This window comes from Danio rerio, chromosome 5 (genome assembly GCF_052040795.2).
Source record: "Danio rerio strain M-AB ecotype USA chromosome 5, GRCz13ab, whole genome shotgun sequence".
NCBI lineage: Eukaryota > Metazoa > Chordata > Actinopteri > Cypriniformes > Danionidae > Danio > Danio rerio.
In genome coordinates, this window is record NC_141025.1 from 75,730,267 (window position 1) to 75,752,550 (window position 22,284).

Genomic DNA, 22,284 nt, shown 5'->3' on the forward strand with positions numbered 1-22,284 from the left:
AACAAAAAAGTAAACAAAAAACAAAAACTAAATAAAAAAACAAAACAAAACGCTAAACTAAACAAAAAAGAAAACAAAACACAAAACAAAAACAAAAAACAAAAAACAAAAAGCACGAAACAAAAAAAGTAAACACAAAACAAAATGCAAAACAAAAAATAAAAAAAACAAGACACAACAAAACACTAAACTAAACAAAAAAGAAAACAAAACAAAAACTAAAAAAACAAAACAAAACAAAAACACAAAAAAACTAAACACAAAACAAAATGCAAAACAAAAACTAAACAAAAAAACAAAACAAAAAGCACAAAACCCCAAAAAAACTAAACACAAAACAAAATGCAAAACAAAGCAGAAACTAAACATAAAAAAACACAAAACTAAAAAACTATGAAAAATGCTAAACAAAACAAAAACTTAATAAAAACAAAACGCAAAACTAAACAAAAAAGACAACAAAACGCAAAACAAAAATAAAAAAATAATAAATAATAAAATAATAATAATAAATAATAAATATACTAAATAATAAAATAAAAATAATAATAAATAAAAAAAATTGCACAACAAAACAAAAACTAAATAAAAAACAAAACACATCAAAACAAAATGCTAAACTAACAAAAAAAAACACAAAACAAAAACGCAAAACTAAAAAAAGAAAACAAAATGCAAAACAAAAACTAAACAAAACAAAAAGCACAAAACAAAAAAAACAAAACAAAACAAAAACTAAACAAACAAAAAAAAACACAAAAAACAAAACAAAACAACACATAACTACTTCTCATCAAGGATTAGAGAAGAACACAATGCTGTAGAGTGTAGACAATGGCGACGGTTAACCGCTGCTTTCATGAGGCTCACAGTGTAAAATGATCTACTGCATGTATTCACCAGATCAATGTACACCTGCAGTACTGGTAGTTCCTGCTGGGTTAGACCCTACTCTGAAATCAGAGCTAATAAAAGCGTCTGCTAAATGACTAAATGTAAATGTAATTTTGTTCCCCTTGTTCAACACATTCAGCACAGAACGAAAAGCGAACAGTGTGAAACCAGTCTAAATGTATACTTTTTATTGTAACAGAAACACAGATTACACTGACCAAAAAGAAAATGCACCTTTTTACATAACTCAAGTATATATTTATACAAAACAAAACCGACGGAGAAGGCAACAAAATAAAAGTCCCTGGTTTGTTCTTTGCGTGATCTCCAATGTGAAGACCGAATCCTCGTAGACATAAACCCAAACGCTGCAGTTCAAGTTGGTGAGCAAAACCAGCACAACATTCCCGTAGTAAAACAGTATGGCACGTGTTTAACCTCCAGTCTTTCAGCCACTCAAAAACACAACAACAACATACAGTCTTTATTTGGTCTCTTTTTAGTGCCAGTCAAGTGTTGCAGAGAGTGTGTATATGTGTGTGTGTGTGTGTGTTCGCATATTCATTCTCATTCATGTCTTTCTCTTCAGAAAAAAAGTGCTAAGACTTTTGTGCTCTTATTGCTGCTCGCATACACACACACCGAGTGCATCGTTTCCAAAGACACAACACCGATTTATTTTGTGTGTGTGTGTGTTTCTGACACACGTGAAGAAGTCATCGTTAATAAAATGTATCCAAATTCCTGCGTAATAAACGTCGTATTCCTCATCCTTCTGTACGAAAGTCTCCTTTAGAAAAATACTCTGCAAAAATGGAAACAGGTGTGTGATGTCACAGTCCTTGCGTTATGATGTCAGAGCGAGAGGATGTCCAAATAAGGTAACATCCCCCCCGGTGAGACCCGTTTGATATCACATATCAGATGTAATATCGCTTTTATTAGGTAGTCTTGGAAGAAAAGAGGCCATCTTGATTCTTTAGTGACACCATGGTTAAAAAAAAGGAAGTAGAAATGTTCCTGATTGTGAGCGGGTTGGTTAGATGAAGGCTCTTCAGCACTGTAGAGTTCATATGTGTGTGTGTGTGTGTGTGTGTGTGTGTGTGTGGTTCACTCAGTACAGCACATTCCCTGGTGCTTTGTTTTGAATCCCGAGAGCCTCAATGCTGGAGAGAATCTTCTTCTGGTGACCTGCTAAAGTTATTCCCAAACGCAGCAGATCCCTGAAGACGGAGAGAACGGGACGTTAAAACGGGAGATTAAAATGTGATCAAAAACTAGATATATATGTTGAGTCAAGCCTGAATTTTTTTTACATTTGCAGGGTTGAAAAGTCATCATAGTTGAGTAAACTCAAGAGCGCAGTGAATGGGAGAGTACAACATATATCTATCCTATATATATATATATATATATCCTTCCCTTTATTTAGTGCCCCACAGCGGAATGAACTGCTAACTTATCCAGCATATGTTTTACACAGTGGATGACCTTCCAGCTGCAACCCAGTACTGGGAAAACACCCATACACTCTCACATTCACACACACTCATAAATAATTTAGCTTATTCAATTCACCTATAGCGCATGTGTTTGGGCTGTGGGGGAAACCAGAGCACTTGGGGGAGAATATGCAAACACCATACAGAAATGCCAACTGATCCAGCCGAGGCTTGAACCAGTGACCTTCTTGCTATGAGGCAATTGTGCTACCCACTGCGTCACCATGACGCCCATAAATAAATAAACTAAAAGACTGAATAAATAAATAGGTATAGCAGACTGCAAAATAGAAATTAAAAATAGAAAAGTAAATTAATCAAAAATCTGAATATAAAAAATTATTAAACAAAATGAATCAGTCAATAAATAATAAATGAAATAAATCAATATTCTTAATAGACTGAAAAATAGAAATTAAAAATGGAAAAGTAAATAAATCACATTTCTAAATATAAAAAATAATGAATGTTAGAAATGAAAAATAGAAATTTAGCAAATATGTAAATATGAAATGTAGATAATATTAAACAAACAAAAATAATAATACATCAATAAATATTTATGTGTAAACATACATAAATAAACAAACTAAAAGAATTAAATTGGTTTATTTCTGCATTTATTTAGTCTTTTTAAATAGTATTTATTTTTTTATATTTAGAAATTTGATTCATTTACTTTTCTATTTTTAATTTATATTAAACCTATTTATATTTTTATTTTATTATTTATTGACTGATTCATTTTGTTTAATAATTTTTTATATTTATATTTTTGATTAATTTACTTTTATTTTTATATTTATTTATTTTATTTTATTTTATATTATTTTAATTTTATTAATTTTATTAAATTTTTTATATATTTCCCTTTCTATTTTTTTCTATGCTGCAGTCTGCTATGCCTATTTATTTATTTATTTAGTCATTTTAATGAATGCATTTATGTATGTTTATACATATTTATTGATCTATTCTTTGTTTACAAACATTTATTTGTAATATTTAGAAAATTCAAACATTTACTTTCTATTTTTCGTTTTCTAACATTCATTGTTAACGTTCTCAAAACAACAACATGCATGTGATATAAGAATTTTATCTGGTTTTCCAAGCATGTAATCTGAATGTGATCTGGACTCACTCCGTGTTGATGTGGGTGACGAGCTGCATGGACGTGTATCCCGCCTGCAGAAACGTCTCCTCGTAGCGCTCCATCTTGATGGCCCGCAGCCAGTCACCCACTGTCCCGCAGGATGAGGGCGTGAGTGGAGACCGCTGGTCCAGCAGAGGGTGAGAGGGGCTGCGCACAGAGAAAAACAGTGCCTAATTTAATGATATTTCTTGCTTCAAGTAAAAAAAACTATAACTAGATGTTAACATAAACCCTAACCCATCCCAAATGCAGGATTTATTTGAAGTTTTAAAAGTATATACACAAATATAATAGTATATTTTCAAATATAAGTAATGTTTAACAGAGATTTTCGTCAACACATTTCTAAACATATGTATAATAGTTTTAATAACTCATTTCTATTAACTGATTTCTTTTATCGTTGCCATGGTGTATCTTTTTTTATATCATCCAGCCATAATTGATTTTATGTTGTCTTGTCGACTTTCAGAAATGGACAGCAGCAGGATTACTAAAGCATGTTTTAGTGACAGGAGCAGTAATGTGATTACAGTAATGCATTGAGCTCAACAATAGCTGTCAATCAAAGCTTCAGTCATTCCTCATTCTGTCCATCATTGATGATCCCGGCTCTCGTCCACTCAGTGTGGCCTCTTGTATGTTAGTGTAGCTCCGCCTCTCTCAGCATGACGAGCTGTCAGTCTGTCAATCAATGCTCAGTATGAGCCCAGTTCTGTCCGTCACTGTTTAGTTTTTCCCCTCGAGGAAAACTGTCAAGGCTTCCTTTACTGAGGGCTAATTCAAGACATCTTCTTCATTTGAGCAATTACAGCTGAAGTCAAAATAATTCGCCTCCTGGGAAATTTCTGTTATTTTCTAAATATTTCCCAGGTGATGTTTTTAACAGAGCAAATTTGTACAATATTTTCACACATATATATATATATATATATATATATATATATATATATATATATATATATATATATATATATATATATATATTTTTTTTTTTTTTTTTTTTTTTTTTTTTTTGGATTGGCTACAAAAAGTAATGACTATCTAGTCAAATCATGTTCTGTAATCATGGCAAAGGCAAATAAAATTAGTTATTATAAATAACTTATAACTATTATGATTAAAATGTGTTGAAAGAAATCTTCCACAGTCCTTGAAAATGTATTTGTATCTGAATATTATAATAATGATAATTATATATGAATCCTAAATATGAACACAAAAATACAATATGATACTAAAACAAAACAAGACAAATAACAAAGCAAAATGAAACACAAACAAAACAAGACAAAATCAAAACAAAAACCAAAGCAAAATGAGACAAACAAAAACAAGACAAAAAACTAAACAAAAACTAAACAAGACAAAAACTAAATGAGACAAAAAACTAAACAAAACAAGACAAAAACGAAGCGAGACAAACAAAACAAAAAACAAAGCAAAATAAAACAAGACAAAAGCAAAACAAAATCCAAAGCAAAATAAGACAAACAATAACAAGACAAAAAATTAAACAAAAACTAAACACGACAAAAACTAAACAAGACAAAAACTAAACACGACAAAAACTAAACAAGACAAAAACTAAACAAGACAAAAACTAAATGATACTAAAAATACTAAAGGAAACAAGACAAAAACAAAGCAAGTCAAAAACAAAACAAAAAAACAAATCAAAATGAGACAAAACAAAACAAGACAAAAAACCTAGCAAAAACGAAACAAAACAAGACAAATACAAAACAAGACCAAAACAAAAAACAAAGCAAAATGAGACAAAAACAAAACAAGACAAAAAACTAAAGAAAAATTAAAGGAAACAAGACCAAAATAAAGATTAAATGAAAACGAAGCAAAAAAAAAAAAAAAAAAAAAAAAAAAACTAATGAATCAAGACAAAAACTAAACAAAACAAAACAACACAAAACAAAATAAAACAGAAATAATATTAAACAAAAAGATATATATATATGTATATGACAAAAAAACAAACAAGACAAAAACAAAATGAAACGGAAACAAAATGAGACAAAAACTAAACAAAACAAGACATAAACAAAATAAAAACAAAAGTAAAACAACGAAACAAGACCAAAATAAAACAAAAATCAAATAAAACGAAAAATAACAAAAAACAAGACAAAAACAATAACTACTGAAATAAGCAAAACTAAACAAAATAAACAACAAAACACAAAAACTAATTAAAATGAACAAAAAACAAAACAAGACAAAAACTAAATAAAATGGAAACAAAATTGAATGAGATAAAAAAAGAAGACAAAACGTAATAAACTAGATGTATTTGCTTAGTGTTGTTCTCAATCTGCGCTCGCTGCGGCATTGAGTGATGTAGAAGTGTTGTGGATCAGAGTCTCACCCCGCCCCCTCCTGCGCTGTGATTTTGAGTGAGGCCGGGTTGCGGATCAGCTTGTCCAGAGCTGAGACGATGTTGGCGAAGCGTGGCCGAGCCGTCCTCTCCTTCTGCCAGCAGTCCAGCATCAGCTGGTGCAAGTATGTGGGACAGTCCGGCGGCGGTGGCAGACGGTAATCCTGCTCAATGGCATTAATCACCTGATTGGGTCAAGCACAATACACTATGTTAATGACAGGAGGATCAAAGTCAATACATCAGATCAATATTACCTAGGACGTATTAGCCAAAATACATACAGCTGAAGAGCGCCTGTCAATTGTATTCTTTTTCAAAATATTCCCTAAGTGCTGTTTAACGGAGTGCAGATTTTTTTCCTACATATTTTTAAACATAATAGTTTTAAGAACTCATTTCTTTTGTGTTTTAAATGAAGAAAATTTATTAAAAATTGGACATTTATTATTTTTGATCAATTTAATGGATCCTTACTTAAAAAGCTATTTAATTCTTTCAAAGAAATGAACTTACTGCAACATTTTTAACATAATTTTTCTGATTTTGACTTTATTACGATAGCACAGAAATTAGATACGAAGCAAAGTTGGAGGGAGAGGGGATGGGTTAGCAATCTAGATCTCGAACTTGGGACATCCAAAGTGCATTGGCGCTATAAATGTCGATGCACTACCTAAATACATAATTTTTAATTGAAACTGTATGCAATATCTACAAACATTTTGGCTATTGACCACAACAAAAATAGTTATAAACCAGGGTGGTGCGATTTTGACAAAAATGATCTTTTTTTAAAAAAATTCTAAACAAATTTTATGTTGATTTCTTGTCTAGTTTAGGCATGACATATGTATAAATGTACATGATCATGTATAAATAAATATGACTAAAACAAAAACAACCAGTAGGTGGCAGTTAATCCCTGTCCTAATTCAAATGACTCGTTCAAAACTGCTGATTCATTTGGAAACAAAGCAAGTGAAAGTCCTAATGAATAGATCATTCAATCACTGATAAACACAAATGTGTTGCTCTGAACTGTAAAAATATTCAGCTGCAGCTTTGCTAGAGTTAACCAGCAAAATATTATTTACTGTCGTTGTGGCAAAGATAAAATAAAAGAGTAATTAGAAATTAGTAACTATTATGTTTAAAAATATGTTGAAAGAAAACTTCCACAGCACTTGAAAAATATTACAAAAAAAATTATAATTAATTATGTTTACTTCATCTGAATATTGCAATATGCATAGATACAAAATCATTCAATCGCTGATTAATTTAGAAAATTCAAACGACTCATTTAAATCAACAGATTTATAGTATATATTGGAAACAAAGCAGGTGAATGTCTTAATGAATGAATGAAAAAAATCAACAAGACAGAAACAAAACAAAATAAAACAGAAAAGAAATAAAACAAAATAACAAAACAAGACAAAAGCAAAACAAAAGAAACAAGGCATAGCAAAACAAAAATGAAACGAAACAAAAATTGAATGAAACAAGATGAAAACAAAACAACATAAAAAAGAAAATAAATGAAAATGAAACAAAACAAAAAAGAAATCAAACAAGACAAAACAAAACAAAAAACTAAACAAAACAAGACGAAAACAAAACAAAATAAAACAGAAAATAAGAAACGAAAATATAACAAAACAAGACAAAAACAAAACAAAAGCAAAACAAAAAACTAAACAAAATGACAAAAACAAAACAATAGAAACAAAACAAAGCGAAACAAAATTCAAACAAAACAAAAAAATGAAACAAGACAAAACAAAACAAAAGCAAAAAACTAAACAAAACAAGACGAAAAAAAACAAAATAAAAGACAAAATAAGAAACAAAAATGAAATAAAATAACAAAACAAGACAAAACCAAAACAAAAGCAAAACAAAAAACCAAACAAAACAAGACGAAAACAAGACAAAATAAAACAGAAAATAAAAGAAATGAAAAACAAAATACAAAACATAAACAAGACAATAACAAAATAAAACAGAAATGAAATAAAAAAAACAAAACAAGACAAAAACCAACTAAAAAATAAAAACGAAACAAATTAATAAAACAAGACAAAAGTCAAACAAAAAACGAAGCAAAACAAAACTAAATAAAACAAGACAAGACAAGACAAATGTCGTTTAAAATCATCCATTTTATGATTCATTTAATGCTTAATTTAGAAAATTCAAATGACTCGTTCAAAACAGCTGATTCATTTGGAAACAAAGCAGGTGAATGTTTTAATGAATAGATCATTCAATCACTGATTTATTCAGGAAAGAAACACAAATTACAGAAAAAAAGTGTAAAAACAACAACTACGATATTGTCATTCCCAATAAATATCACACACACCGCTATTATGAACCCCTGGTACTAGCAAAGCTCACACAAATTCACTACTTCCCTTAAATCAAGTCTTAATGCTGGATAAAATGCATTTTAAATGAAAACCAACACTTACATCCTGGTTGCTCATGTCCCAGTACGGTCGTTCTCCAAACGACATCACTTCCCACATGACAATCCCGTAACTCCACACATCGGACGCGCAGGTGAATTTACGGAAGGCGATAGCTTCGGGTGCCGTCCAGCGGATGGGAATTTTACCACCCTGAAACAAGCCCATCAGTTACCATATCCAGGAAAAATCTGAGTTAATCACTATTGATTGCATGCTTAAACCACGCTTGATTGCATTTTACCCACTAAAATACTGAGTACAAGAGCAGTATTTACCAGTGAGCTGGTGTACGTGGGATCCGATGAATTCTCCTGCAGGAATCTCGACAGACCAAAGTCGGACACCTTGCAGACCAGGTTACTGTTCACAAGAATGTTGCGCGCTGCAAGATCTCGGTGTACGTAACTCATTTCTGAGAGATATTTCATTCCTGATGCAATGCCCCGCAGCATCCCGACTAACTGTATCGGTGTAAACTGTCCATCGTTGAGCTGGAGAGAAAGAAACATCTATATTAGAGAGAGCTTCAATAGCTGTTTTAGTCTTATAACACATTAAAGGGGACCTATTAGGCAAAAATCACTGTTATAAGGGGGTTAAACACAGTTGTGTGGCAAGAGTCTGTGAATATAACCAGTTCATAGTGGTAAAAATTTATTAATTACATTTTTATGATCACACTTGATGAAAACAATCTGCAGGAACACTTTGATTGACATTCTCCCTTTTTACGTGTCATCAGAGGTGGAAAGCCCCGCCCATTAGTGACGGTTTGTCCCTCATTAGCACAGACAGCCCTGAGTGAGAAGCAGCTGTCCACCATGAGTCTTCACACTATGCCTATTTTCAGTTTTTCACACAGCTGACATTAGCCCTGTTTTGAATCTGCCACTATGCTGACACACAGGCATTTGTAGCTCTGCCCTCTTTTGAAAAGAGCACAATCTCATTTGCATTTAAAGCGACAGTCACCAAAATGGGACAATTGGTATCAAAGCCTAAAAAGGTCAGTTTCAGAGACTTACAAAACATTATTAGTGTGGTATTTTGAGCTGAAACTTCACACATACACACAACTTATCTTACATCTGGTTAAAAGGGGCATAATAGGTCCCCTTTAAGTTAAGTCAAGTTAATTTTCATGCTGCTACATGTGTAGACAAAGTGCATTAATAAAAACACAATACTGGATTTAGGAGCAATTTTTAGGCCTATACATATAGCTAACATACAGGAGCTGTAATCTAAATATGCATGCAGTGCTCAGCATGAATCAGTATATTCCTCGCAAATCTCTTATTTAAATGAATATTTTTGGATTATTGGATGCTTTACAATATTATATTTGTGCATATACAATAGTTAGACAATAGTCAGTAATGAGGCCAAATCAGGAGCTAAACTAACAAAATAACTTACAATAATGGTTCAAAAATTAGTAGCCCAAATTTATATGTTAGGGGAAAATATTAAATGACATTTTCAAAAAAAGCAAAAATCAAGAGAAACAAAAAAATTATACAAATTTGTTTAAATGTTGTTGGTTATTTATTTATTTTTAAATTTCATGAATCTAAATGTTTTATCTTTCCATTTCTAAAGATGTTCTGTGACCAAAATCTTATTTAATAAATATATCTGTTTAATAAATTTGTTTTGTTCAAATACACCAATAAATATAACCTATATTCACTGCGAAATGGATACAATATTCATTTTTTAAAAAGGGGTTGTACTCAAATATGCTGAGCACTGTCTACTATAATAAAAAAACACCACAGTCTCAGGATTCCAGACAATAATTGAACAATTGGATAAGCCGAAACCCTGTCTGACCATCTAAGATTATGCATTGGTATGAAAATTAAGATTATGAGTTTGTTTTTGACATCTGATATTTGGACTCAGAATCCATGACGCACGACATCAGACCTAAAGGGAAAATTCACCCAAAATTAATATTCAGCTATCATTTACTCATCCAAATCTGTTTCTTTCTTCCGTTGAACACAAAAAAAGTTATACTGAGGAATGCTGGATGAAAACATCCATTGACTTAGATAATATTTTTAGTTCCAACAATGGCTGCTCTTATTTAACATTTTTCAAAGTATCTTCCTCTGTGTTAAAAAGAGCAAAGAGTCACACTTTACAGTACTGTACATTTAACAAACCATTAACTAAGACGTTTAGTTCAATAAATTACTGTAGGGATATAAAATAAGATCTTTATACTTATTCTATACTTTTACTATACTTGTATACTAACCTATACTATACTATACAATACTATATAAGAGCTAATATACAGTTAATAGCCTAATAATAGGCAGGTAATAATAAGCCAGTAGTTAATAGTGAGAATTTTTACTTAAACTAAAGCGTTAGCGACGTTTAGAAGCCCTTGGGTGAGTAAATAGTGAGGAAATTGTCTTTTTTTTTGGTAAACTAACCATTTAACAAGCTTACAGTATATTTAAGTTCTACCTGGTCCAGCAGGTTGGTGGTTGAGTGTTGGGCTAACGACCCACCTCGTAAAAATGAGATGTAACAAAGCACCAATGTGGTGCAGCTAAATATCAACTTCGATATAAACGGCATTGGGAGTAAGTAAGTAAGCATATGAAAGTTCTAGCTCATACTTACTCTGAGGAAAGAGTCCAGAGCTCCGTTCTCCATGAATTCGGTGAGGATCATGACGGGGCAGCTTGCTGTTATTATGCCCTCCAGGTGAATAATGTTGGGGTGCTGGAACTGGCCCATGATGGAGGCCTCAGCCAGGAAGTCCCGCCTTTGCTTGTCTGTATATCCACCCTTCAGGGTCTTGATGGCCACATAGTTCTCCTTCTTACCCGGAATCCTCAGTCGTCCCCGACACACTTCCCCAAACTCACCTGAGAATGGCAAAACTGAACTTATCAGAGATTTATACTGCTGAAACGCAGACATTAATACAATAAACGACATTTTTGTGGAATCACAACTTTCATAATCAAGTCAAGTATACTCAGCAAGCAATTATGTTTAAATGAAGTCTTCTGGATGTCTAATAGACGCTTAAACATAGATGGCTTGGCTACAAATCTGGGTTGTCTGTGAAAATCCAATTAGATTCTAACAAGAGTCTAAAAGATTATAAATATATATTAGACAAACTTCGAATGTGTGTTCATTCATTCCTGTCTGTTTGATGACTAGTGTATTTTTAGACTATTGATAGATGTCTATTAGATGTCCACCGACAGCCTAAATTTAGCCTTGTGTTAGCCAAGATGTCTATGGTCAGATGTATATTAGACATCTATTAGACTTCTTTATAACACAAAAATTGCTTGCTGGGCTGACTTTGTTATACTTGCAATAGACTTAAAGCGAATGTGGTACTATTCATATAGTGAACATATTTATTCATCAGCCAGACACTTTTTTGCACAGGTCTATCTAAAGGGTTAATGGTGCCAACTGATGATCAACAGTAAAAATCAAGTTTTTTCGAGCGAACGCTGCGGGGCGATGTGGCGCTGCTCCGCTCCTCCTCTTCGCGCTCGCCGGCCGACGGCTCGCCTCTGAGTGGAGGGCTTTCCCAAGGCAACCAGTTTGTCCGCTTAGCTCACAGCATTACGTCGGTGGAGCGGAGGCCCCGGGGGAGGAAGAGCCGGCCGCGGGGACGACGCCCGGGATCGAGTCCGGGGAACAGCGGTTCCAGAAATCAGGTAAGATGAAAAACAGAATCCGAAAAATACGGGCGAGAACGCGGCGGGATCCGAAAACGCGGTCGAAATCGAAGACAAGGGCTTTTGTTTTTGTTTTTTCTGGACGGCTTTTGCAAACCGTCGCTTGGGTTTAGGGAAGGAGGAGGAAGATTAGGAAAAGGAGGGTGGCCGGGTCAGCCGATCCGGTGGCTTTTCGCACAAGAACAACGCGGGCGCGAACGGCGCGCGCTCCCGAGAGGCGCCCGAGACGCGAAAAAGCGCGCACAGCGGCCTCTTGCGGATCCGCGAAAACAATAACCGCTCAAATACGTACCTCCCGGGACGTATCTCGCGGTCCGCAGAAACGTCCGCGGGGCTACGTTTCCACATGAGCCCTGGTTGGTAAAAATGACACATTTGACCACCTCCCAAAAGAAAAAACTTTAACAATCCAGAATGCATAGTTATTTATCTATTAGACTTCTTTAAAACATAAAAATTAACATTGATATACACTACCTGACAAACGCCTGTCGCCTATCCAAGCTTAGGAAGCAACACATAATAACTTGACTTCTAGTTGATAATTTGGTATCAGAAGTGGCTTATATGAAAGGGGAAGACATCTAGATTACGCCTATATTACCAGAATTTGATCATGTCTTGATTTTTAATGATTTCATTAGGACAGTAAGGTCTGACTTTGCTTAGACAAAAGTCTTGTCTCTGAACAGAAATAATGTCCAGTATAGAATATAAAGTCATGCTGCAGTGGATAACAGGATGAATATTGTGTCCGACTCCATCATGAGCTTGGAGGACTGCATCCAAACATCTCTGCAATGACTCAAATCACTGACTAATAAAGTCATCTGGAATGGCAGAGAAAGCGTTCCTGCAGGACTCCCAGAGTTCATCAAGATTCTTTGGATTCATCTTCAATGCCTCCTTCATCTTACCCCAGACATGCTCAATAATGTTTATGTCTGGTGACTGGGCTGGCCAATCCTGCAGCATCTTGACCTTCTTTGCTTTCAGGAGCTTTGATATGGAGGCTGAAGTATGAGAAGGAGCGCTATCCTGCTGGAGAATTTGCCCTCTCCTGTGGTTTGTAATGTAATGGGCAGCACAAATGTCTTGATACCTCAGGCTGTTGATGTTGACATATACTCTGCAGATCTCCCGCACGCCTCCATACTGAATGTAACCCCAAACCATGACTTTTCCTTCACCAAACTTGACTGATAACTGTGTGACCCTTGAGTCCATGTGAGTTCCAGTAGGTCTTCTGCAGTATTTGTGATGATTGGGATGCAGTTCAACAGATGACTCATCTGAATAATCCACCTTCTGCCACTTTTCCAAATGATCAACTAGAAGTCGAGTTATTAGTTGTTGCTCTTACAACTGTGATCGACAACAAGACTGAAAGGGAATCTGCGACTATTCAAACACGTCAAAAAATAAATTAGCCATGTTAGGAAGAGAGACTCACCTGCCCCAATAACCTCCTCGATTTTGACACACGAGACATCGATCTCTTTAGCAAACTCTCTCACGGCCTCATTAGGGTCTTCATAAGTGAAGGGATCGATGTAGACCTTCACTCCTTAGAGGGAAAGAAATGTCAGTTCCTCCATTAATCAAAAGAAGCCACACACAACTTAACCTGAATGCATAATTATAATATGATCCTGCATGTGTTTGTGCTCACCTTGACCCATGAGATATTGTCCGTTTTTGTCGCTCAGCTCTGGATCTTTGTAGTTATTTTGCTTCCTGCGAACAACAAGAGTGAAAATAGGATGTAAACAGAACTTGCCAAGCATGTAGAGCTCTCACCCGGCGAACAACACCAGATGCATGCAAACTGCCTATTCAAATGCATGAAACGTTCAAGGATTTGTAAACATTAAAAGTCAGCGAAACTGTAAAAAAAAAACATTGCAGAACGACGCTTCAAGCTATTACTCATTTCACAGCCGAGTGAGCTAAAGTTTGACTGAGCTGTTCAGTTCAATCAGTCTTTCTCAACATCCTCAACATCACAAGTTACTTAATGCTTCTTGGTATTTTGTTGCTAATCCAGCTAATTGACCAAACACCAGCTAGTTAACAAGTCTGCTTGGAAGACTAGCACATTAGCATTTGAAACATAGGGCAAAGATGATAGGTCAGCGATAAAGGTAACTTTGAGGATGACATTGAAGCATCTTCAAAAATGATACAGTTGAAGTCAGAATTATTAGCCCCCCTGAAATATTAGCCTCCCTGAATTATTAGCCTCCCTGAATTATTAGCCTCCCTGAATTATTAGACCCCCTGAAATATTAGCCCCCCTGAATTATTAGCCTCCCTGAATTATTAGCCCCCCTGAATTATAAGCCCCTCGAAATATTAGCCCCCCTAAATTATTAGCCCCCCTGAAATATTAGCCCCCCTGAATTATTAGCCCCCCTGAAATATTAGCCTCCCTGAATTATTAGCCCCCCTGAAATATTAGCCCCCCTGAATTATTAGCCCCCCTGAATAATTAGCCTCCCTGAATTATTAGCCTCCCTGAATTATTAGCCTTCCTGAATTATTAGCCTCCCTGAATTATTAGCCCCCCTAAATTATTAGCCCCCCTGAATTATTAGACTCCCTGTTTATTTTTTCCCCTAATTTCTGTTCAACCAATAGAGAAGATTTTTCAACACATTTGTAAACATAATAGTTTTAATAACTCATCTCTAATAACTGAATTATATCAGCTTTGCCAAGATGATAGTAAATAATATGTGACTAGATATTTTTCAAGACACTTCTACACAGCTTAAAGTGACATTTACACGCTTAACTAGGTTGAATTAACCTGAAGGGGCTAATAATTTTGTCCGTAAAATGGTGTTTAAGCAATTAAAAGCTGCTTTTATTCTAGCCTAAATAAAACAAATAAGACTTTCTCCAGAAGAAAAAATACTCTCAGACATACTGTGAAAATTTCCCTGCTCTGTTAAACATCATTTGGTAAATATTTTAAGAGTTCACCCTTAGCTGATGGTTGATTATGGAGCGTGTTTGGCATGCTGTCCCGGGAGAGAGCCCTGAGCTCATGAGATCCTCAAGCCCCCCCTTCATAATGCTATGAAGCGTCTATGCTGTCAGTTTAGATTTGTCAATTTACTTGTGTTACATGTTTTTGGTCTGTGGGAGGAAACCGGAGAGCCCGGTGAAAACCCACGCAAACACGGGGAGAACAAGCAGACTCCACACAGAAATGCTGACCTGGCCAGGTAGTGTCTGAGCCGGTGGCATTCTTGCTGTGCGGCCATGGTGCTAACCACTAGGCCTCCCTGACAAGGAAATGGGAGGAGTAGGGGTGGAAGGGGGGATACTTCAAGACGAAGATGGCTGAAGTAAGATACTCTGGTTATTTATAGTGGTTAAGGAGTCGTCTGATTGGTAAATCAGTGTTAGCTAATGTGGACCAGGTGCTATCAATCATAATCGAGTGTTCCTCTCGAAATTAGTTTATAAATAAACTTCACTTAAAAAAGAAAAAAAATCTAAATAATTCTGACTTAAAGTGTATATATAAAGATTAACTTAATGATGCATGTTTTATAATATGCTGTAATAACTTTGAACAAACAAAGTCCTGGAAAAGTCATTGAATTTTAGTAGTAAATATGTGTATGAACCCTGTACATTTTTTTCAGTTAGCTTAGCAGTATGCTAACATCAGATTGTATTGGAAGTGAACTTTGTGTGCACTCTGTGGTTTTCTTTTTAGCCGGGATGGAAAATTACTTGATGCTGGAAACGAGTTGTGTCATGCCTGATTTGGGCTCGGTGTGAGGCTTGTTGTGTTTTTTTTTTGTCCTGTGAAGAATGAACTCAATGTGAACAAAATCCCTCCTTTCTCCGCCCCGTTCTTCCTCTTCCTGTGTCTTTTCTGTTCATGTTTCTCACCTCAATGGGCTTTGCCTCCTGCAGTATTATACTCCAAAACGCTCTTAAATTACAGAGGCTGTTCTCCTTGTTATTCTTGTTTACTCCTCTAAATCTTTAGCACATTATGTCCTTCTCTATTACCGTATTTGTGTTCTGGACGTGTGGACACTTGCTAAACACTCAATACTGCATTCACAGAGCCTCGCTAGCTCGCAACTTAAGGCTAAATGGAAACTGAATGCTTGAAAGCTATCCCTAAAACAAAATAAATTAGCTTAGTAAGTAGGCTTTATTTTGATGGTCTGTTTGAGTATTAGTGGACTGTCTGCTTAATTTCTGCTTAATATCTGCTCCTTTAACAGACATTTAACTTGAAAAAGAACTTACAATAACCCAAACCCCAACGCTAACAGTCTACTTATAATCTAATGAGAATTTGTTGGCATGCAATGTAACTAAAATTCAACAAACAAACCATCAAAATAAAGTGTGATCAAGAAGTACAACAGCACATGATTTCAACAATTCAGGTTGTTTTATTACCCCTAATTTAAAATCTACAGTGGGATAAAATTCCTGCATGGTCAAAAGATCTGAGCTCAAGTATTTGCTTTCATATTATAGATTTATACTCTATAACAGCGACTTCCTACATGCAAAAAATGACTTTTGCTGCTTGTTTAAACTACTTAAAATGCATAAAAATGAGCTGGAATTCGTTAAAATTTAAAATGAGCTAAAACAACACAATTCCTAATGTTTTTTGTGGACAACTTAATCGCTTTTGTTAATTTAAGTGCATTGAACTTAAAGCAATTAAGTTAACCCAGTCAATATGTGTTGTGTTAGGACAACATGAAGCAATTGTGTGAACCCCAACATTTTTTTTAAAGTGCAAGGAAGGAATTTCAGGAACAAAAAAAAGTTAATACCATAAGATAAAAACTAAAGCAAGATCCTCAGAGCTTAGAAATAGCAACAAACATGTCTTTTTTCCAAGTCAAAATCGTTCTCTCCCTGATTTCCCAGGACTAAAATAGCCGCGTTTAGTCCCACCCCGAGCTGATGGCAGGTCTGGACCGGAGACTCCCGGTGTGTGTGAGTGTGTAAGTGTGTGTGATTGATTGCAGGGACTCACCGTTTAACAGGGTGTTAAAGTTTGTGTACGTGATGTGTGTAAATGTGAACAATATACAGTTGACGTCAGAATTATTCGATTTATTTTCTTCTTTTTAAAATATATTCCAAATGATGTTTAACAGAGCAAGGAAATTTTCACAGTATGTCTGATAATATTTTTTCTTCTAGAAAAAGTCTTATTTGTTTTGTTTCGCCTAGAATAAAAGCAGTTTTAAAATTTTTATAAGCCATTTTAGGGACAAAATTATTAGCCCCTTAAAAGCTATATAAGACTTCAACTGTATGTAAACCTCCAAACAAGCGGCCTGCTGTAATCTTAGCTGCACACACGCATGGGAATATTTGTATTTATATATGTATATATGACTCATTTGTCAGCAGTATTTGAGCTTGTGTGTGAATGGATAAGCAAACCCATTCGTCTCAAGCAATGGGTTCCTACACTACCTGACAAAAGTCTTGCCGCCTATCCAAGTTTTAGGAACAGTAAATAATAACTGGACTTCTTCCTGAACATTTGCTATTAGAAATGGCTTATATGAAAGGCGAATTTATCTAGATAATATCTAGACGTCAATATTGTAGATTGGCACATTGCGATATCGATGCTTAGATGTTACATTGTGCAGCCCTACTACAGCATTCATTACAGTATTTATCAGTTATAGTTAGTATAGTATGATGTAGCAGTCATCAACAGAGTTGTAAGACACTCAAAACGAGTTCACTACAATATTTACTACTAATTACTATAGTATTTTTATTTTATAGTAGCGATTAGGTCTTTCTGTATTCCTCATTTGTGCTTTAGACGCTTGCTAATGACTCTATTCTGTATTTAGAGAGCCTCGTTTGTTTGTAAATTAAAGAATGTAAAAGTAATGGAGATTTTAAAGTAAAGTAAAGTAAAGTAAAGTAAAGTAAAGTAAGTATAATTAAGTATAGTAGGGCGAGGCAGTGGCGCAGTAGGTAGTGCTGTCGCTTCAAAGCAAGAAGGTCGCTGGTTCGAACCTCGGCTCAGTTGGCGTTTCTGTGTGGAGTTTGCATGTTCTCCCTGCCTTCGCGTGGGTTTCCTCCGGGTGCTCCGGTTTCCCCCACAGTCCAAAGACATGCAGTACAGGTGAATTGGGCAGGCTAAATTGTCCGTTGTGTATGTGTGAATGTGTGTATGGATGTTTCCCAGAGATGGGTTGCGGCTGGAAGGGCATCCGCTGCGTAAAAACTTGCTGGATAAGTTGGCGGTTCATTCCGCTGTGGCGACCCCGGATTAATACAGGGACTAAGCCGACAAGAAAATGAATGAATGAATGAATGAATGAATGAGTAAAGTAAAGCTAAGTAATTAGCTGGAGAATTGCTGTATAACTGCACGCCATTTCACTACTTCAGGTTGTTTGCATGTAGACTGGAGTGTGTGAATGTAAAACTTTGCTCATTGTCTTGGTACATGTGTAAATGTGTGTGTGTTACACCCCAGGGTCACTACTATTGTTCTGCAGATTTGGCTTGTGGAGATTGGGGTGGGACGACTGTATCCTGTCTCTACTTCCTCTCCCTCTCATTCTCTCTCTCTCTCTCTCTCTCTTATGCATGCAGCTGAAATAACTGTTAGGACAGTGTGATCACTTTGGAAAGGTGCAGCAGGTCTTTCGGATAAGCCTTGAGGCAAATGAAGGCATTGCTACTCCAAGATAATTCCATATAATTAGGCCCACACAGAATTACTCTTTGCCACTTACTCTGCAGTGGCTAAAAGGAAAGAAAAAAACCTGTGCAATTCTGGTGCGGTGTGTCATTTGCGGTTATTTCTGCATTCACAGTGTTCTAGTTTATATGACTATTTGGAATTGGTGCATTTAATTATTATCATTATGCTTTGTATTTGTGTAAATTACAAGTACATTTGCAGTTTTTATTCATTTATTTTCAAAACTGTTTAACTTGTTTTTATTTCAGCTGTAGGTTTTGTGCTTAAAATACCTTATTTTGAATTATTTAACTTATAATAAATTTTTATTTGAATTATTTAACTGTTAATCAAATTTTTATTTGAATTATTACATTTTGTTTGTCTGAATTATTTAACTTTTAATATATTATTTCTTTGAATTATTTAACTTTTAATATATTATTTGTTTGAATTATTTAACTTTTAATATATTATTTGTTTGAATTATTTAACTTTTAATAAATTTTTAATTTGAATTATTTAACTTTAAATAAATTTTTTATTTGAATTATTTAATTTTAAATATTTTTTGTCTGAACTATTTAACTTTTAATATATTTTTTAATTATGTAACTTTTAATCATTTTTTGTCTGAATTATTTAACTTTTAATATATTTTTTAAAATTATTTAACTTGTAATAAATTTTGTTTGAATTATTTAACTTTTAATAATTTTTTATTTGAATTATTTAACTATTAATCTTTTTTATTTGAATTATTTAACTTTTAATAATTTTTTATTTGAATTATTTAACTATTAATCTTTTTTATTTGAATTATTTAACTTTTAATAATTTTTTATTTGAATTATTTAACTATTAATCTTTTTTATTTGAATTATTTAACTTTTAATAATTTTTTATTTGAATTATTTAACTATTAATCTTTTTTATTTGAATTATTTAATTTTTAATCAATTTTTTTATGTATTTTATATCAGGTTTAGTAAAAAAATGAATATGAATGAAATGAATGTGAAAAAATGAAAAAGAATACCTTTAATCTGTGTCATTTTAAAACTAAATCTATTATTATTTTGAATTTGTGTATTTTAATATTTCTATACTATGTTTTCTGTACTATATTTTCTATATTTCTATACTATGCTTTATGAAATGTTTTCATTAACTGCATATAGTTTACTCTGACTTAGTCCCTTATTTATCAAGAGTCTCCACAGTGGAATGAACTGGCAACTATTCCAGCATATGTTTTCCGCAGTGGATGACCTTCCAGTCACAACCCAGTACTGGGAAACACCTATATACTCTCACATTGACACACACTCATACACTACGGCCAATTCAATTAATCCAATTCACCTATAGCGCATGTGCTTGGACTGTGGGGGAAACCCACGCCAACATGAGGAGAACATGCAAATTACACACTGAAATGCCAACTGACCCAGCCGGGACTCGAACCAGCGACCTTCTTGTTGTGAGTAACCACTGAGCCACCATGCCACCTTCTCATTAACTTACAAAAAACAAGTTGCCTCTTTTTAAGCATGTTAAATTCCATTCAGCCTAAATGTGCTCAGAGATTTCTAGAGTTTTATCAGTTGCCGACTGGCGGCATTATTAAAAATAGCCACAACACATGCTTAAGGAAAGGAGGTGTGTGAACGACGGCTATCTGGATTCAGTGCAAATCTCTGGAGCTTTCAGCTTCATGCCGGCCCAATTAAAACAAGCTCACAGTCTGGTCCTCTTGTTGGCCTGTTGGTTTACCTTATGCAATAAATGGCCGCCCCAATGACGATGATGAGGAGCAGCATCCCCATGGCTATCAGGATCCCAGTAACAAGCAGCGGAGACGAGGAATCATCTTCTAGGGAAATACAGAGAAGCAGACAGCGGGAGAAACACAGAGAGAAAGAGAGAGGGTTTCAAAACGGCAAAAGGTGCAACACAAACACAATACTAAAAATTGGCTTCGATCTGCAGCAGGAGAGAAAAAAAAAAGAAATCAATAGAAAGCCTTTCCCAAACAAAACACTAAGGCACAAAAAAATGTTGCCGGCTAATAAATGACCAAGCCACAATCAGGGATCCCACTTTAAGCCACATATAAAATCCCCTTTCACTGATTAAAAAGACATTTCTATGACATCCAATCAGTGTGGATGAAAATAAGAGTGAAAAATGTTCACATATAGCTGGATACAAACGAAACTGCACACTACTACATAGTATGAGAAAAGCGGAGTAGTGTGTCCGAATTGACCCTTCGCTAAGCCCCGCCCTCCTAAATTACTGTTGCTACGCCTGCCACGCCCCATTCACACGTGGCTTCAGCGTCAACGCTTGACTGAAGGCGTGTCTGAAGTTGGGGCTGAAGCGATTGTCATAAAGCGTCAGCCAATGAAATTCAGTCAGCAATAGGCCACTGTCTGAGCTGGTGTATTTGCATACATCGATCTGATTGGCTAACGCTTCCGTTGGCGCTTAAAAAGTTGAGCTGGTCCCAACTTCTGCAGCGAGCAACGCCTCTGAAGCGGTGCCGACGGATCCACAATGCAGTTCGGCAACGCCTGACGTCACCCATTCAAAGTGAATGGGAAGCGTTGATGCTGACGCCCCATGTGAATGGGGCGTCAAGCTTTCGTGCCTGGCACATCTTTTATAACGTGTATGCGTGGGTGTCAGACATTCCCACAGATATAGTTAGTCATTTTTGGTGAACAGGTGAGATATTCAAGAAAGCCAGACAAAAAAAAGACTGCAGTTTGCATTACAGGGGTATATAAAATATAAATAAATAAATAATGCGGCTATTTATTAAGAAATGAAATTTAATATTTATTATTTATTAGGAAATAAAAAAATCCTACTTTAATAATAATAATATTAGCGCTGGTGGTGATGATGATGATGATGATTATTATTAAGTAGGGTATTGTTTATTTTTTATTTTTTTGAAAAGTCTACTTATACAATCTGACACATGCAAACTACTGCAGAAATGTTCTAACCAGCAGGAACAGGTCATATACAGTACAGATACTTCATAAATAGCCTACTATAAATGAAAAGCATTAACGTATGCTGTGTTTTCTGTTTTCACCAACTTTGCAGACGTAAGGTAAACTCCACTTTTAAATAACAGGTCCGCTAAATCTTTCGTCATGAGGCTGTGTTCAAAATGACATCAATGTTTTCAAAGTGCACTGCGGAGCACAACTGTCAACATGTAAATCGCAAAAAACTGAAGTGTTAAAATAGTTTGAAAGCAAATTACACCTACTGTAATAGTGATGACTTCAATGTTTTTATTTTTAATCATTCCAAGTTTAAATGTTAGAATGTTTTAAATGAATAGGGCATAGGGCGGATAACTGGGAATAGAACACAGCCAGG

The 22,284-nt window shown here is 34.8% G+C and overlaps 1 protein-coding gene across 2 annotated transcripts in view; it reads right to left on the minus strand.

The window, feature by feature from the left end:
- Window positions 1–1,067: 1,067 nt before the first annotated feature.
- ephb4a (eph receptor B4a) overlaps window positions 1,068–22,284 on the minus strand; it is an 89,579-nt gene continuing 68,362 nt past the window's right edge. The window contains exons 9-17 of one of the 2 annotated variants that reach the window (XM_087251239.1): window positions 20,656–20,752; window positions 13,831–13,895; window positions 13,612–13,725; window positions 11,071–11,318; window positions 8,700–8,915; window positions 8,425–8,574; window positions 5,936–6,129; window positions 3,541–3,699; window positions 1,068–2,117 (exon numbers count right to left, since the gene is read on the minus strand). In XM_087251239.1, coding sequence (XP_087107365.1) covers window positions 2,009–2,117; window positions 3,541–3,699; window positions 5,936–6,129; window positions 8,425–8,574; window positions 8,700–8,915; window positions 11,071–11,318; window positions 13,612–13,725; window positions 13,831–13,895; window positions 20,656–20,752 — 1,352 coding nt within the window. In that variant the 3' untranslated portion in view covers window positions 1,068–2,008. 2 annotated transcript variants of the gene reach the window in all.